The sequence below is a fragment of the Calliphora vicina genome, chromosome 5, assembly GCF_958450345.1.
Source record: "Calliphora vicina chromosome 5, idCalVici1.1, whole genome shotgun sequence".
Taxonomy (NCBI): Eukaryota; Metazoa; Arthropoda; class Insecta; order Diptera; family Calliphoridae; genus Calliphora; species Calliphora vicina.
The window spans coordinates 1,949,909-1,967,765 of record NC_088784.1 but is presented as its reverse complement, the minus strand read 5'-3'; the positions used below and the strand labels follow the sequence as shown (position 1 = coordinate 1,967,765).

At 31.8% G+C, this 17,857-nt stretch overlaps 2 protein-coding genes across 4 annotated transcripts; both read left to right on the top strand.

Moving 5' to 3' along the window:
• Window positions 1-328: 328 nt before the first annotated feature.
• CalpA (calpain-A) lies at window positions 329-13,597 on the top strand. 3 transcript variants are annotated; one of them, XM_065510608.1, is made up of 11 exons: window positions 329-466; window positions 4,615-4,816; window positions 6,936-7,115; window positions 7,186-7,508; window positions 7,577-8,441; window positions 8,506-8,624; window positions 8,912-8,966; window positions 9,202-9,346; window positions 11,373-11,630; window positions 11,952-12,281; window positions 13,079-13,597. In XM_065510608.1, exons 2-11 carry the CDS (start codon window positions 4,643-4,645, stop codon window positions 13,162-13,164), a joined length of 2,535 nt encoding a protein of 844 aa, XP_065366680.1. In that variant the 5' UTR covers window positions 329-466; window positions 4,615-4,642; the 3' UTR covers window positions 13,165-13,597. The 3 variants fall into 3 exon arrangements, with proteins under 3 accessions (XP_065366680.1, XP_065366682.1, XP_065366681.1); XM_065510609.1 differs by having other exon boundaries at window positions 463-482; XM_065510610.1 differs by lacking the exon at window positions 11,373-11,630.
• Window positions 13,598-15,419: 1,822 nt separating this feature from the next.
• On the top strand, window positions 15,420-17,623 carry Alas (5-aminolevulinate synthase). Its single transcript, XM_065511495.1, has 2 exons — window positions 15,420-16,882; window positions 17,041-17,623. The coding sequence occupies exons 1-2, from the start codon at window positions 15,640-15,642 to the stop codon at window positions 17,349-17,351; spliced, it is 1,554 nt and encodes a 517-aa protein (XP_065367567.1). The 5' UTR covers window positions 15,420-15,639; the 3' UTR covers window positions 17,352-17,623.
• Window positions 17,624-17,857: the final 234 nt, after the last annotated feature.

The window sequence follows — 17,857 nt, the reverse complement described above, 5'->3', positions numbered from 1 at the left end:
TGAAAACCTGCTCCAAATTGAAAAAGGAAGATAATCTGTGATCACCTTAGTTTCCCATTAAAAATCGATTTTTTATATGAAAACCTAAAATAGGCTCTAGCTCCTTTAAAACTGCTCCAAATTAAAAACGGAATATAATATGTGATCATCTTCATTTCTACTACTTTGTATATGAAAAATTAAAACTGGCTCTTCAAATGATATCAAAACATTTGATATCTAGTTCATTATTAAAAATAAATTCAATGTTAGCAACACTGTTTTAAAGCAAAGAACGTCCGATTGGTACCAAAAATTGTACATTTTACTAAATTAATCAGCCCTGATAGTGATGCAAAAATAATTCACTAATAAATACGATAAACCAGATACAAATAGCAAATCACAAGTTCAGACAGCCACAGTCAGTAGTCATTGATAAAATTTGTTGTGAAACGGTTGAAAAAGTATATTCTGCTGCTCGTAGGTGCGCTTTTGTGTGTGTGTGTGTTATTTTATTTATTGTTTTTTTTATACATATCAGCTTGAATTTACAAAACGTCAAATCAACTGCAGAACGTTAAAGTGGTTTCTAATAAAGATTTTCATCCGGTGAAATTATATACATAGCCACGAAATAAAAAAAAGTATTTTAAAGGCATTACACTTAAAATATTAACTTTAAGAAAATATTTCAAAACAGATGATGTCATCATATAATAAAGTGTATTAATATAATTAATAAAATACGCAGCCAAATCCCTTGAAATTAATAAATATAAATTGTATGTGCTAACAAAACCTATCACTACTGAATTACTATTGTGTCTCAATAATCTATATTGTGGAATTGTGGTTTAATATGTAGTATAACCAAGTTGTTTGTCGTTGCTTATTCATGAGCAATTATTGCAATTTATATCTAATAACATAAAAACTGCTTAGGAAACGAACAAAAATTCCATATGGATGGAATTTTATATTAATTTATACAAAACGAAATAATAACATACATATTCTCATACCTACATCCATCCATACATACATGTTGTGTAAATACTAGTTTGTTGCAAAACTTTCAATACATATTTTCCAATAATAGATTTGTTCCAAAATTCAAACATTTAGTATAAATACATAGTTATACTATATAAGTAGGTATTTAGTATATGAATATTATATATTAATTCAAGAATATATCTACTATGTTTGTATGTAGGGTACAAAGAAGGAAAAAAACTACTAGCGATTTCTTGATTATGCCCCAAATAGGGAAACGATTTCACTTTACTGCTTGCTCTATTTAGCGACATTGGTGGACAGACAGACAATTCATTAATTCAAATTCAACATTAGTATACTCTACCTATGCATGACTGTTTTAGAATAACTATGTCCGTCTGCCTCAGATGCCATGTCATTTTTAAATTAAATGATTTTTCTAGTTTGAATAAAAATGTTCGTGCTGCCACTCCCCTCAAGCTTTAAATTTAAGTTTCCAGGTAATTCATATTCATATGAATGAATGTATTACCTACTCTTATTACTCATCTTCCGAGTGCCGGGTGTATTTAATTAATTATTAAAGAATTTATTCATTTGTTTATGTTTAAAGAGTTAATAATAAAAAAACCAAATACAAAGAGATTATTGTATAGAGCCGATAGTACATAAAACAATCGTTTTAGTATGAAAACGTAAACAAAATAGTATTATTGAGTATATAAAACAGTATAGAATACATCTTATGTACATTTGTTTTATTTATTTGAACACATTTTTCTTATCATTAGAATAAAACAACTAGATTTATAAGTTATTAGCTGAGAATGCAGTAGTGATGTTATAAATTGTACTATATTAGGTACATTTTAGTTTAAAAAGGGTAAATTTAAAAAAAAACGAATCAAGCCAATAACGGATAATCTCTTCCAAAGTGAAGCGTATGCCATAGATTGAAAAAAAAATAGTAGTCGGAGACAACAGCTATTGGATAATACGGCCGAGCGTTGTCATGATTTCATGTCTGGCCGCATATTCTTGACGTTTTTCGGCCAATACTCCTTCAAATCAGTTGCGTTAGGATATCAGTTGGTCTGGTCAGATTTTGCTCCCTCCAAATACCTCCAAATTACGTTAGCGCCATGAATATTAGGCTTTGGTGTTGTTGTTGTAGCAGCAGTGTTTGCTGAATTGACAGCTCTTGGCCGAGTGAACTCGGGTCATTCCGGTGCGTAGAACCGGCTGTCGTGGGAATGAGGATTTGGTGATTTAGCTGGTTGGCCGGGCTTCACATAATGAATCGGTTTTTCATCGCAAGTAATGATTCACTGCAAAAATGATTTTCTTTTATAGCGTTCAAGCATCATTTCGGACATGTAAAATCATCTCTCAATGTCTCTCAGTTTCAATTCGTATGATTTCACTGCTTTTTGGATTGGGAGCTAGAGTAGCTCCCAATGATTTTGCAAGCTCTTGTTGAGTTTTATAGTAATCTTCATGGAGTAATGGGTCCAATTCTTGGCCTTCAAACATTTTTAGCTGGCATGGGCGATCTTTGTCTTCCGTATCAATCAGTGCAATCGCAGTGCTTCAGCGGCACTTTTTTTCAAATTAGAGAAGTAAAGCAAAACTTTCCGCAAATTCGACATTTTCGAAGCAAAAATAAGTTTTGTTTACACTATAATGTTCAATAACTAAGTGATAATAAATTTACCATTCAAAATGACATATAAGTTTTTAAAAAACGCGTTGAAAAGAAACGCCATCTGTTGTAAATGACGAACTTTTAAGTCATATACCCAATACGTAAATAAATATAAGCTAAAACGCAGTGATATACAGATGCTTTGTTTACAACCATTTTTATTTTCGTCAAATCTGCAAATATAAAAATTAAATGGCCCATGTATGTAATGGCATCATGTGAGAACGGCTGGAACTATTTGGCTGATTTTTTTTATACGATTCGAAATTTTCAGGAGATTCAAAAATTCCGGGTAAAACTAGGAATTTTTTTTTTAATCTAGTCAACTGTAATAAAAAAGCTCCCTAAAGTATTAACTCATATTCGAAATATTACAAATGCCTATAATATTAAATGCTCTTAAATTTAGCCAACTCTTTCAACTTATTGTTGAAAGAGTTGGCTAAATTTAACATTAATTTGGAAAAAAAAAACATTTCTAATTCCTACGTACCATGTATCCAAAAAAAACTTTATATTGTACACAATACCTATACATACTATACTATATATTTTTAACGAAAAAATGCGTCATACATCCATAGGTATGGATGTATGTACATATATTCATTGTACAGTGGCGGCCAGCTATGTTGAAAATGAAATCATTTAATTTGGTTATCATCTCATTTAAAATTCAAAAGAGCTCTAAGTGGAGGGACATATAGCGATAAAATGTGGGTTTATTATTGATTGTTAGTCGTAAATTGTTAGTTTTGAAAATAGGCCAATGGATAGGGATAAAAATGTATGCAAAACACTTCCGTCCGTACAAGTCTACAACCATTGTTTAAATTACTATATGAACATAAAGAAGCGTCTAACCAGAAAGTCAGCATATGCCCCGAATATTTTCTAATGAGAGAAATAGGTTGATGCACATATATTTTTCCAAACATATTTGTCCAATTCTCAATCAGTGTCGTAGCGTTGTATGTTGTAAGTTTTTTTTGGACAATTGTTTAATTTGTTTTAAAAACACAGCAAATAATTTTGTCTCTAGATAACTGGCCTCTTCTGTATATTGCACGCCTGCAAATGATTCATATATAATTATTTACATTTACTTTTAAGATTATAACAAATTTATGATAAATAAAACATTTTTTTATTTCTTGTTATTTTGCATTTAAAAAATGTAATAACTTTTCCCTGAACGATTACAAATCAATGGATACTTTGTGTAGATTATAGACAATTATAAATATTTATAACAAAAAAACCCATATATTTTAACACATAGTAACTTATTGGTTGCAAATTTCATAAGAGAAAAAATAGCAATACGTTATTTGGCACACAAATCATTGTTACTGCTGCGACAGAAAATTTTGTAACTTTTTTTGTTTTTCTACAATTTTGGGAGACATATTTCCGAGACAGAAACAAATCAATATCCCACTCTAGATAATGTAATCAAATAAAAGAATTATAAATACATAGTATGTATGTATATGTACAAATGTATTACAAAAATTACTAACATTTTAAAAAATCGTCTAGAAAATTCCTGTGAAAAACTGAGTAAAGTTTATTCAAAATTAAATATTTAAGCGGTTCGCTTAAAGTGTTTTAAAAACTAAATAAAAAGGTTTTTAGAAACGTCCACAACAAAATTGATATATCTACTTATTTTTAATTCTATATTTTGATAACACTAAGATAGTGTGTTTATTTAAGGATTAAACTTTCCAAAAAACAAAACCTATCGATATCGAAAGTGTTTTAAATTAAATAATGATGATTAGTCTTAATGACAACAAACTAAAGCACAATTCTTACTATAAAATTGTTAAATTTGCACAACAATTTGTTTAAGTATAGTAGACAATTTTTGATCCCGTTTTACATTCAATATGAATAAACAAAAAAAATAAATTTGCTTTTAGAATTACTGCATAATAAACCCTAAACAAAATGGATGAAATTAAAGGGTTTTTTAGACAAGCCGGCAAAGAGTTCCTCAATGCAGCCGGCGATGCAGCCATGGGTGCTGCTAAGGATGTAATGGGTTCGGTAATAAATGAAATTTTCATAAAGAAAGAGGCCGAGACTAAAAGAATATTACCCAGTATTAAAAATATGAAAGTGGTAAGTTATAATTTCAAATATTTCAATCATATAGACTAAAATATATTAAAAAAAAAACATTTTAAATTTCATTCATCCACACATTCCAAAAAAATTTAAAGATTTCAAAACGAAAACGATTGGCGGTATGTAATACAAATTCAAGTCAAAGGTTTTATATTATTTACTTATAGAATTTATATTATGTCATTTATTATCATGAAATTCTTTCTGAATTAAATTATTGAAAATACAACATAATTAGTTCTAGTTCTGGGCGGTTACTGCGTAACTCAATCCGAAAACGGAAATGTTCGAAAATACATTGTAATTCGAAAAGATTTCCTTTCGAATCGAATTAGGGAGTAACCCCCTGTTCTAGTTCTAGTTCTGTTCTAGTTCTGTTCTAGTTCTGTTCTAGCTCTGTTCTAGTTCTGTTCTAGTTCTGTTCTAGTTCTGTTCTAGTTCTGTTCTAGTTCTGTTCTAGTTCTGTTCTAGTTCTGTTCTAGTTCTGTTCTAGTTCTGTTCTAGTTCTGTTCTAGTTCTGTTCTAGTTCTGTTCTAGTTCTGTTCTAGTTCTGTTCTAGTTCTGTTCTAGTTCTGTTCTAGTTCTGTTCTAGTTCTGTTCTAGTTCTGTTCTAGTTCTGTTCTAGTTCTGTTCTAAGGAGTGAGATCGAAAAATTCTTAACACACGTTTTTCATTACATTTTTTAACCCAAGTATTATTTGAATTTTTTTTTGATCAAGTTACCTTTGAAAAACATGTCAGTTATTATGTGTAATGTCAATTATATTAATTTTTTTGTTAATCTGATTAAAATGAGTGACCAGAAAAAAGTGCGTACTGAAATTATTAAATATTTTCAACAAAACCCAACTTGGTCTTACAAAAAGTTGGCCAAGCATACAAAGGTCTGCCGTCAAACTGTTTCCAATGTTATTAAACAGTACCGGGAGAACTTGTCAGTTGATAGAAAACCTGGTTCAGGTAGAAGGAATGGTCCACATGATGTTTCTAAAGCCAAAAAAATAGAACGCATTTTCAAAAGAGCTCCCAACACATCCGGTAGGAAAGCAGCCCGGTTAGCTCAGTGCTCGGACTATTTGGTACGAAAAGTTAAAGCTAATGCAGGTTTAAAAACATACAAGGCTCAAAAAGTTCCTGACAGGAACGCTACTAAAAATTTAGAGGCCAAAAACAGAGCACGGAAATTGAAGTCAAGTTTTATAAAAAAATATTCTTGCTGCATAATGGATGACGAAACGTATGTTCTGGCAGATTTTTCGCAACTTCCAGGTCAAAAATTTTATGTTGCTGATGCTCGAGGGAATGTTGAAGAAAAGTTTAGGACCCAAAAGCAGACAAAATTTCCCAGAAAGTTCTTGGTATGGCAAGCAATATGCAGTTGCGGCAAAAGAAGCCACTCATTTGTTACAACGGGCTCTATAAATACCGAAATTTACATCAAGGAATGTTTACAAAAAAGGCTGCTTCCATTCATAAGACTTCATAATGTGTCCACTTATTTTTGGCCTGACTTGGCATCCTGTCACTATGGCAAACAAGCCCTTGAGTGGTACAAGAACAATAATGTGGTATTTGTACCAAGAGAGGCAAATCCTCCAAACTGCCCGGAGCTAAGGCCAGTGGAGAGATATTGGGCTCTTGTTAAAAGAGAATTGAAGAGTACAAAAAAGGTGTCCAAAAGTGTGGTAGATTTTAAACGGAGATGGACTACATGTTCGAGCAAAGTGACAGAAAGCACTATAAAAACGTTAATGGAAGGGTTTCCGAAAAAGGTTCAAAATTTCATCACTAGTGATTAAAACTATAAAAATAATTTTTTTTGTAAATTGTAATAATAATTTCAATCAAATAAAAAAAAAATTAAAGCTGTAAGTTTAGTGGTTTCTTTTTTATAAACATATATGTATGTTAAGAATTTTTCGATCTCACTCCTTAGTTCTGTTCTAGTTCTGTTCTAGTTCTGTTCTAGTTCTGTTCTAGTTCTGTTCTAGTTCTGTTCTAGTTCTGTTCTAGTTCTGTTCTAGTTCTGTTCTAGTTCTGTTCTAGTTCTAGTTCAGAACTTATATTTATATAAAAATAGATATATGATTAAAAATTCGTTTAATTATTCCAGCTTGGCGATAAGCCGTTGGGCAGTCATAGGCCACACACAGAAATTCAGGACTTCGAAACAACTCGCCAACAGTGTTTAGAAAACGGTTCGCTTTTTGAAGATCCACTTTTCACTGCTAGCAATGAATCTCTAATGTTTTCCAAACGTCCCGATCGCCATATTGAGTGGTTGAGACCTCATGTAAGTAACATACACTGGTGCATTGGTGGCATGAAACAGGAAATGATTTAATGATTTTAAATATTTGTAGGAAATTGCCGATGATCCACAGTTTTTCGTAGAGGGCTACTCTAGATTTGATGTCCAACAGGGTGAATTGGGCGACTGTTGGCTATTGGCTGCTGCTGCAAATCTAACTCAGGATTCGAATCTCTTCTTCCGCGTTGTGCCACCAGATCAAAGTTTTGAAGACGGCTATGCCGGCGTATTTCACTTCTGCTTCTGGCAGTATGGCAAATGGATAGATGTGGTTGTAGACGATAGACTGCCAACGTATAGAGGTGAATTGATGTATATGCATTCAGCGGAAAAAAATGAATTCTGGAGTGCCTTATTGGAGAAGGCTTATGCCAAGTAAGACAAAACATTTCTAAGCATTTCATTATAAAGATTCATATTGACCATTTAAATATTTTACACAGACTGCATGGTTCTTATGAGGCCCTTAAAGGTGGTTCCACCTGTGAGGCTATGGAAGATTTTACGGGCGGCGTTACTGAATGGTACGATTTAAAGGAAGCTCCATCAAACCTATTCAACATTCTCGCCAAAGCGGGTGAACGCAATTCAATGATGGGTTGCTCTTTAGAAGCCGATCCAAATGTGTTAGAAGCTGAAACGCCAGAAGGTCTCATCCGGGGACATGCCTACTCCATTACCAAAGTATGTATGATTGATATCGTCACGCCTAATCGTCAGGGCAGAATACCAATGATACGTTTACGTAATCCCTGGGGTAACGAAGCTGAGTGGAATGGCCCCTGGAGCGATAGTTCTCCTGAGTGGCGCTACATTCCCGACGAGCAGAAACATGAGATTGGCTTGAACTTTGACCGTGACGGCGAATTTTGGATGAGTTTTCAAGATTTTTTGAACCACTTTGAACGTGTGGAAATTTGCAATTTGTCACCAGATTCCCTAACGGAAAGCCAACAGAATGATGGCAAGCGCAAATGGGAAATGTCCATGTTCGAGGGTGAATGGACGCCTGGTGTTACTGCGGGTGGCTGTCGTAATTTCCTGGATACCTTCTGGCACAATCCTCAATATGTCATTTCCCTAGAGGATCCCGATGAGGAGGATGACGATGGCAAATGTACTGTAATTGTGGCCTTAATGCAAAAGAATCGTCGTTCCAAGCGTAACTTGGGTATGGAGTGCTTAACTATAGGTTTTGCCATCTATCATTTAAATGAACGCGACTTGCAAACCCGTCCTCAGGGCTTAGGCTTCTTCAAATACAAGGCTTCCGTGGCACGTTCACCTCATTTCATTAACACCAGAGAGGTAAATTGAAACAATTGTGGCAAAAGGTAATTATTTACTCATTTTTGTTTCTTTCTCAATTTAGGTTACAGCTCGTTTTAGATTGCCTCCTGGCCACTATTTAATTATACCATCCACCTTCGATCCAAACGAAGATGGAGAGTTTATTATACGTGTCTTCTCCGAAACGCAAAACAACATGGAGTACGTATCTTAGTTGCAAATTGCTTGTTGGTTTTTATTTTTGATGAATGTATATTTTACTTATTGTAATATTTTGTCCACTTTTTTGGTATTAAATTGAATAACATTTATTTGGTATTAACAAATTATTTATTTGCAATTATTTCATGACTATGGGAATGCATTTTTTTTAGTTTTTACATTTTGCAATTGTAGTTTTTATAGGTATTATTTTAAGAGTTTTTTTGTTTGCTTTTGTAGAACTATTGAAGAACATATATGTATTAATGAGTTTAAAATTATTTTAGAGAAAATGACGATCATGTGGGCTACAGCGATGCTGACAACGATGTTAAACCACCAGTAAGTAGCAAAGTAATATGATATGCAAACATGCTACATATATCAAATAGAAATAAATATGTAATAATGTATTTAATATTGCACGATTCTCCCGCTAAATATTTATGTACATATGACTTGTTAATTTCGAAAAATATGGGAATTTTGCATAGATTTTGTTGTGAATACATATACATTTATATGTATGTGGATATTGTTAAGAGTGTTATTTAAATATGTAATTTATATATTATAGCTTTATCCCAGTATGCCATCACCAGTGAAACCTGTTGATCCCCAGAGAGAAGCATTACAACGACTTTTCAATAGTGTTGCTGGAGCCGACATGGAAGTAGACTGGATGGAGTTGAAACGAATTTTAGATCATTCTCTACGAGATGGTAAGTCTGTTCTTCAATTACATATATAACTATTTATATAAGTTTATATACATACATATGTAGTTGAATACGTTTATGTTTGGTTTTCGTTATTTTTAGTAACATATTCAAAAGCATAAATATGTATGCCCAATTCACAACTGAAGTTGTCCTGTTAGAAAGTCACAAAATTTTATAAAATATACTTTAAAAAAAAAAACAAAGTGTATAATAAATGATTTTTAAATGTTGTTCGTTTTTCGAAATTTCTTTAGTTTAAAATTTATCCAAAATTTTCGAAAAATTTGGTTTAATTTGGCAGAGCTAGCTTATAATATTTTTTTATTAATGCTTTAAAAATAAGAATATGAAATTTAATTCAGAATTTTTTGCATTGAAAAGAAAAAAATTAAAAAAACTACGTATGGGTTGATATTTCATTGCCCAAAACATATGCAACTAATTGCTTCGAAAACATTTATGTCTATAAAACTTAATATTTGGTGGCAAATTATATATATTTTCAATGACGGCCTTACATCGACAATAAAATTTGTAGGAAAAGCGTTCCAAGCATCTACCAATCCTTGAAAAATAATATCTGAATTAGTGCAATTTTCGGCATCGTTTCTTTGATTAACTATTTCCTAAAGGGTCTCAATCGGGTTTAGATCTGGTAATTGTAGTGGCCATTCCATTATCGAAACTCTTTATTGTGCTAACCACGATTTAACGACATGTGAAGAGTGCTTGGGGTCGTTATCGTACTGAATAACTCATCGAAGAGGCATATTTTCCTCAGAATTTGGAAGCATTACTCCTTCCAAGATGTCTCTATAGATAAATCCATCCATTATTTCATTAATTTTGACCACCACTGTATTGAAATAATGTGTAATACGAGAATAATTCAAAACATGAGACTTGATTTAATGATCGTACCGCAGTTGTTTTGACACTGAATTCCAGCTGAATTGCTTATTAGATTAGCGCTATGGTGGACGCTTTAATTATACAATAATCCGTCCATACAACAGCAATTGTGAATTGGGCAATTATATTTTATACAAATAAATATTTATGCAGTTATGAACAGTAAAATACAAACATATCGGTTCTACAATTAAGATATATCTAAAGAACATTACAAAACATGTAAACGATACGAAAACCATTGACGCAATCTTTAAATTTTATAATATGCCGGTAAATTTCAGATATACATATCGTTAGCTTAGTGTGCAAACTTGCCAAGTTCACTTTTTATGAAAAATTGAGATTTTAATACAAAATGTTAGAATAAGTAAAAATACATTGCTAAAAATTTTTTCAAATTATTGCTTTTTTTCTCTCGTTTTTATACTGTTGTATGCAAAAGAACTCCTTTGTCTCCTGTAAAACTTGTCAAAAGGGACTTGGCACGTTTTCACACTAAGCTAACGATATGTAATTGGGTTTTTAACCTAAAAATCTCATATTTTCCTTGGATTAACATGTTATGGTTGCATTATACATAGTACTTATGTATACATATTCAAGTATTGCTTTCTCTAATTATTATTTGCATTTAGTCAGTAGAACCGGTAGCAGTAGTAGTAGTAGTATATGCATTTTATTGTTTATAACTTTGCATAAATATGTATTTATGTATATTTGGGTTTTTATTATGTATAAATATATTATTTTTCGGATTAGCACTATATCTTTGTATCATTTCATCATGACTCATATACGAAATAGTATTGAAACATATGCACGTTTCGTTATTTAGAGAATCAATCATGTACCAACCACACAATACCTCCTCTTTTCCCTAGCTTGGTTTTTGTTTTTTGCATGTAAATTTTAATAAAAAATATTTTCATTTCCTTTTAACAATTTTATACATATGTATCTATTTGAGTTATTATTTCTCATACTCTGATTTAAAGTAATGGTTAAAAATAGTTTTAGTAAATTAAAACATCAAATTTTTTTTTGTTTGTTTTTTTGCAAATTCTTTCACATACTCCAATATTAAATATATAAATACATACAATACATATAGATTTGCCAAAGTCGTCAGACATTACTGCACAAAATGTTAGAGAAAACTTTGCGCCTTTGTCCAAGGAAAATGGTGAGGGGCCATACAATAATAATACTACCGAATTCGATGGTAATAATATTGTGAATACCATCATTTCGTTGCTATGCGGACTTTGTAATAATACCAATAATGACGAAATGCATGGACTTGATGAACAAAATAATACTACTCAACGTCTGGTGGATCGTAATACCACAGACGACCCCAACAACACCGGTGAGCTACTTCGTACTTTTAGAAAACAGATGCATATTATTAATATTAATTAATCTACCTATTTACATATAATACATAATTGAATAGTTCCCTAAATTATGGTGTTGGTTATATTGTTTCATACAGTTAACTTGATTCCAATTATTTTGATTTTGAGTACATAATGTACATACATACATATGTAAATGTACATATCAAAATGACAACAACCATTTTGTATTGAAGCAAGGATAATGAAATGTTTATTGACTAGTTAAAAGCAACAACTATGTACAACAACAAAAAACTGTGCACTACTTACCCTCTTATTAATCTTTTCAGTGATGATGGCATGTCCCGAAGGTTTCTCCAAAGATGTATGTCGTGCCATGGTGGCCATGTTGGATGCAGACAAATCAGGAAAATTGGGTTTCGAGGAGTTCGAAGCTCTATTAACAGATATTGCCAAATGGAAGGCGGTCTTTAAAATGTACGATGTGTATCAAACAGGACGCATTGATGGTTTTCAACTACGTACCGCTTTAAATTCAGCTGGTTATCATCTAAACAATAGCATTTTAAATGCCTTAGTACATCGTTATGGTTCTCGTGATGGAAAAATTGCATTTGATGATTTTCTTATGTGTGCTGTAAAAATTAAAACGTACATGGGTAAGTTTAAACTATTCAAACATATAATTTTCATAAATATTAGCTAAATATCTTTGCATTTATAAAGTTGTTATCTGATTATAACGAATAACAAACAATATACCTACAACATCATGTTTGTTAAAAAATACCAACATGAACTAAAACATACCTATAACGTTATCTAAAATATAATTTGAAATTTGAATTTTTTAATGATAAAAGTTCCAGCAGCAGGCACTAAAGAATATAATTGTATAGCATTCGAATAATAAAACAGTGTAAACTATTGTTTATGGGCGCCACTCCAAATATAAACGAACATTTTTACACTAATCTTTTTATTTGGACGTTACGAACCTCCAAACCTACTTTGGCATACAATGGAGTTGAATATCATTCCGTCCGCCTAAAGGCCAGATGCACAGAAAAAAATTACAAAACGAAGTCGGTGTTGAATATACACTAGAGTAAAAATCGCTTCCACCCGAAGTCGGTTTTAGACACATCCCAGAGTTTGAAATCATTACCATCCGCACGAAGGTCGTCCACAAAGAAAAATACTAAAAGAACTCTAAATTAAAGTCCCATAGGAGCCGGCGACATACAAAATTACTTCGTTATGTTCGGCATAAAAGCACTTAATGGACTCCCAACTGTTTACATCCAATAGAATTTTCATTATAAAATAATTGCGTTTGACATAACAATCTTTTTACATGCATTTTTATTTAATAATAAATACTAATGTTTAATTAATATACATATGTATGTATGTACATAAATAACTACCATTTCCTTTGTATTTTCTTCCTCAGACATTTTCAAGGACAAAGATACGGAGAACACACAAACCGCTACATTTACTATGGATGAATGGATCGAAAGTACAATTTACTCATAATTTCAATGCAACGACTTAATAAATTTATTGTATTTATTATTTTACTCGAATTATCTTCTTTACTTGTATTCTGACATACACAACTATTAATGTTAAACATTTTTATTCATGTTATAATCCGATTTGGCAAAAATTAATACACTATTTTATAAATATACATATAAACAAACAAAAAAAAGCTTTTCCTTAATATCTGGCTTTAATTTCCCGCACAAAAACACATATAAACTAAAGAACAACAATCAAACATGCACACACATGAACATTATTGAACCGGTACTGCATTATCATACAAATAATTTACAGTTAACCATAACAAAAGTGTTGCCACTTAATTGTGAAACTAACCAAAACGTCCATAAATAAATCAAATGTACATACATAAATATTTTAGTAATTCGTTAAATAAACATATTTTTATTTGCTTTTTAAATGTTGTTGCAAATTTTTTAACCATGTCGTTCAGCAATACCGTCTTCTGAAACAGAAAAGATCGAATGAATAAAGACCACAGGATGACACGAATACATTTATTTTTATAACTTTTTGAGATAAACTCTAAATTTATATAACCATTTTGTCAAATAATGATAGTTTTGAAACATGCGTGTAAAAATTTTACGAAATACACATTTTTTCTATGGAGGATTAGTTATTTTGGAATTCGTTATTATTTGACAGTTGGGGTTTTAACAAAAACAAAATGCCTATTGTTTTTTATTGATGTATTTGTGAATACGCCTTATCGCCACATTAATTTAAGTATCCAAACATAGGAAAATATAAAATATCAGTTTGTCAAATCAACTTTCAAGAGTTGTTGGGCAAACGATAATTAAAATTTGTAGGTTTTGTTGTAAATTCTTTATAATAAATATATAACAAACCTATTATTATTATTATTAGATAGGTACAATTTAATAAAAATTTGTTGTAGTTTTTATAAAAAAAAAAAATTATAGGGCCTTTTTCTAAGGCATAGTATAAAAAATGTGTTTTTTAAGAGATTACTCAGATCTAGATGATATTTTTTATTTACTAGTTGTTTTTAAAAAAGAAACATTTTATAGGGGTTTTTCTAAGGGGATATTTTTTTTATAATTCTGAAAAACTAGTTGCTATGTGTTCAATATTAGCCAGTGTTGGTAAAGTTGTAGTTTTTTTGAACAGTTCTAAATAGTACGGCTATGACTTTGAATGCAAAATAAATTTTGAATCTAGGTAAGGTAATATTCAAATACTTTTACTTTCTACTAAACCTCAAAATAATAGTGCATATGCAAATATGTATACAGAACTTGGAACTGAACATTTTAAATAACGGTTATAAATTTCGCTTATAATGTTTTGTATGAGATCTTACAGTAGATTCGTTGAAATACTTTTCTTTAATGTCTATTATTTTATCAGTTATTATTATGACTGAGTACTTTTTTACATCAAATAGTACCAAAAAACAATACCTTTTACATCTCTGTTATCGGATATACAGTCAGTGTTGCCAATGTAGGGGATTTATCCCAAAATAAAGAATTTTTTGGGATTAAAAAAAAACTATTTTTCAATGCTATTAAAAACATGTTGGTCATACCAAAACCTATTATTTTTATGCCGTCAGATTTTTAAATTTTCCATAAATCCATTTTTGGCTCACCGATAACTGAAATAAGTTTTATAAATACATACCTCAATTATACTAACAAATTTTATGAGAATAAGTCCATGATTCTATAGTTTAGAATAGTATATAGGCTCCAGTAACATTTAGTTGGGGAGTTATGGGGATTCAAAAACGTTAACTGGGGATGGGTACTGAAAAAATACTAACAACACTGACTATGGCTGCGCGAGCCACAAGTTGAAGGTATATTTAATAAGGTGTACTCGTTAACCCAGCTGATCATCAGCTGTTTACACCCTAACTGTCAAAATGTTTGTTTATGTTTGATATCATTGCAAAGTGATAAAATTAAAAAATATATTAAATATTAAAAAGTAAAAAAAAGCAACATTTTTGATATGTATTTAAACATTTTACGAAATACACATTTTTAGTGTGTATTCTAGCACGAGTATTTGTTGTTTTTGAATTCATCTTTCATAATTTTTTGACACTTTGGATTTTTAGCAAAAACAATATGCCTGTTGTTTTTGTATAGTTGTATTTTTTGTAGAGACAAGTACACCTTATGAATATGCCTTGCTCAAGTTTATTTTTTTTAATAATAATATTAAAAAGATTCATTAGATTCAGTATATTTCATTTAGTTCGACTGTCAGCACACTTGCAGTAGCGGTTGTTGATTGGAACAATAAAAAAAGTGTATCTGTTTTATTATAATTACAAAAAATAGAAAACACAAAGTTTGCATTACGCAATTTTCTCTCTAAATCAAAGTGACGTATTGAAAATTTTCAAGGGAACCTTTCACATTTGCATCCAGAGTAAAACAATAATAATAAAAAGAAAACAATATGCCTTGCCCATTCCTAAATCGATTGAGTGCAAATTTTGTACGTAATTATTCGGAAAATCTGATGCAAGTCTATAGTCGTTACTGCCCTGTGTTGCGAAACAATGGACAAGCAGTTTTGACCAACGAAGTGGGTCAATTTGATGTTAACTCGACCAGAAACTATGTGACTTCGAATGTGAATGCTCACAATGAGGAGGAGGTAGTGGTGTCAACCAAGAAAGAGGATGGGCGAGTTGTTGCACCCAGGGCAGCAACAAATGCATCAACTGACCAATTTGCCTATGACAACTTCTTCCATGAGCAAATAATGAAAAAGAAACAAGATCATTCGTATCGCGTTTTTAAAAAGGTTAATCGTTTGGCTGGTTCTGGTCTCTTTCCCCATGCAATGGAGTACTCGACTAGGGAAGAGCGTCCCATTACGGTATGGTGTTCCAATGATTACCTGGGTATATCGGCACATCCGAGGGTGAAGCAGGCTGTAGCGGATGCCTTAGAATGTCATGGTACCGGAGCTGGTGGCACTCGTAATATTTCTGGCAACTCATTGTACCATGAGTTGCTGGAAGAACGATTAGCCAAGCTACATGAGAAGGAAGCAGCTCTTCTATTCACCTCGTGCTTTGTAGCCAACGATTCGACATTATTTACTTTAGCTAAACTGTTACCTGACTGCCACATATTCTCTGATGCTGGGAATCATGCTTCAATGATACAAGGCATACGAAATAGTGGTGTACCCAAGCATATTTTCCGGCACAACGATATAGATCATCTGGAGAGTATGTTGGGAAAACTGGACAAGAGGGTTCCCAAGATAGTAGCATTCGAAACTGTACATTCCATGACTGGGGATATTTGTCCTCTTGAAGAAATGTGTGATATTGCTCATGAACATGGCGCCATTACCTTTGTGGACGAAGTTCATGCGGTCGGACTTTATGGTGAGCACGGAGCGGGCATCGGAGAGCGGGATGGTGTTGTGCATAAGATTGACATTATATCCGGAACGCTGGGTAAAGCGTTCGGTAATATTGGCGGCTATATTGCAGGTTCCCACAATTTAGTTGATATGATACGTTCCTATGCCGCCGGATTCATTTTTACCACTTCTCTGCCACCTACTGTCTGCCGTGGAGCCCTTGAAGCTATTGAAATTCTGGCGTCCGATGAAGGACGCGAACTGAGAGCACTGCATAGAAGAAACGTCAACTACTTGCGTAATCTTTTGCGAGCTGAAGGTAGGTTATAAATATTTTCAAATTCTAAACAGAAATAGAAAAAAAAACTTGGCACGATTTTAAAAACATTGATTTCTTTTGTTATTATTTAACAATTGCCTTTGATTTACATACATACTTATGTACATGTATATCTGTTTTACAATTTATCTAATTAGGTTTCCCCGTAGAAGATACTCCCAGTCATATTATACCTATTCGCATAGGTGATCCCCTGAAGAGTTCAAAAATATCTGACCTGCTTATGTTTAAATTCGGACATTATATCCAGGCTATAAACTATCCGACTGTTGCACGTGGCGAAGAGAAATTACGCTTGGCCCCAACACCATTCCACAATGTAGAAATGATGAATCAACTTGTGAACGATTTAAAGGAAGTATGGAAGATGATGGATATGAATCTTAAAAAAGAACAAATTCACAATGGTGGTTATATTGCCAAAAATGATGTCAATGTTTTAATATAAAACTATTTATAATTCGTAATTGTGTTTCATTAGTTTTACTCATAAATATATTTATCTATCTATCTATCTTTCTATCTATATATACTTATACATACATATGAACGTACATACATACATATATTATTCTATGGTTTTTGGTATAACCACTGGTGAATTATTGCCATTTTTTTAATTGTTATTTTATTTTTATTTTTTCGTTTTGTTTAATTTCAACTTTAGTTGATATTTTCACGAAATAAATGAATTGTATGGTGGCATGTGATAAAAATTTATTTCAATGTTTTAATTATTTGACCAGTTGTCAGTTTGTAAAAGAATGCAGTCTTAAAAGCGCCATAGTTCTTTTTTGGTTTTAAATAGCAATTAATATTTGTTGCACAGATGACAACTAGATAGGTAACTGAGAGCCAAAAACCATAAGTCTGTTGCCAAAAAACTAATTCATAAGAATGTTTTATCATGTATTTTGTTATTGCATCACCAATATGTTTGAAAAGAGAGTGTCT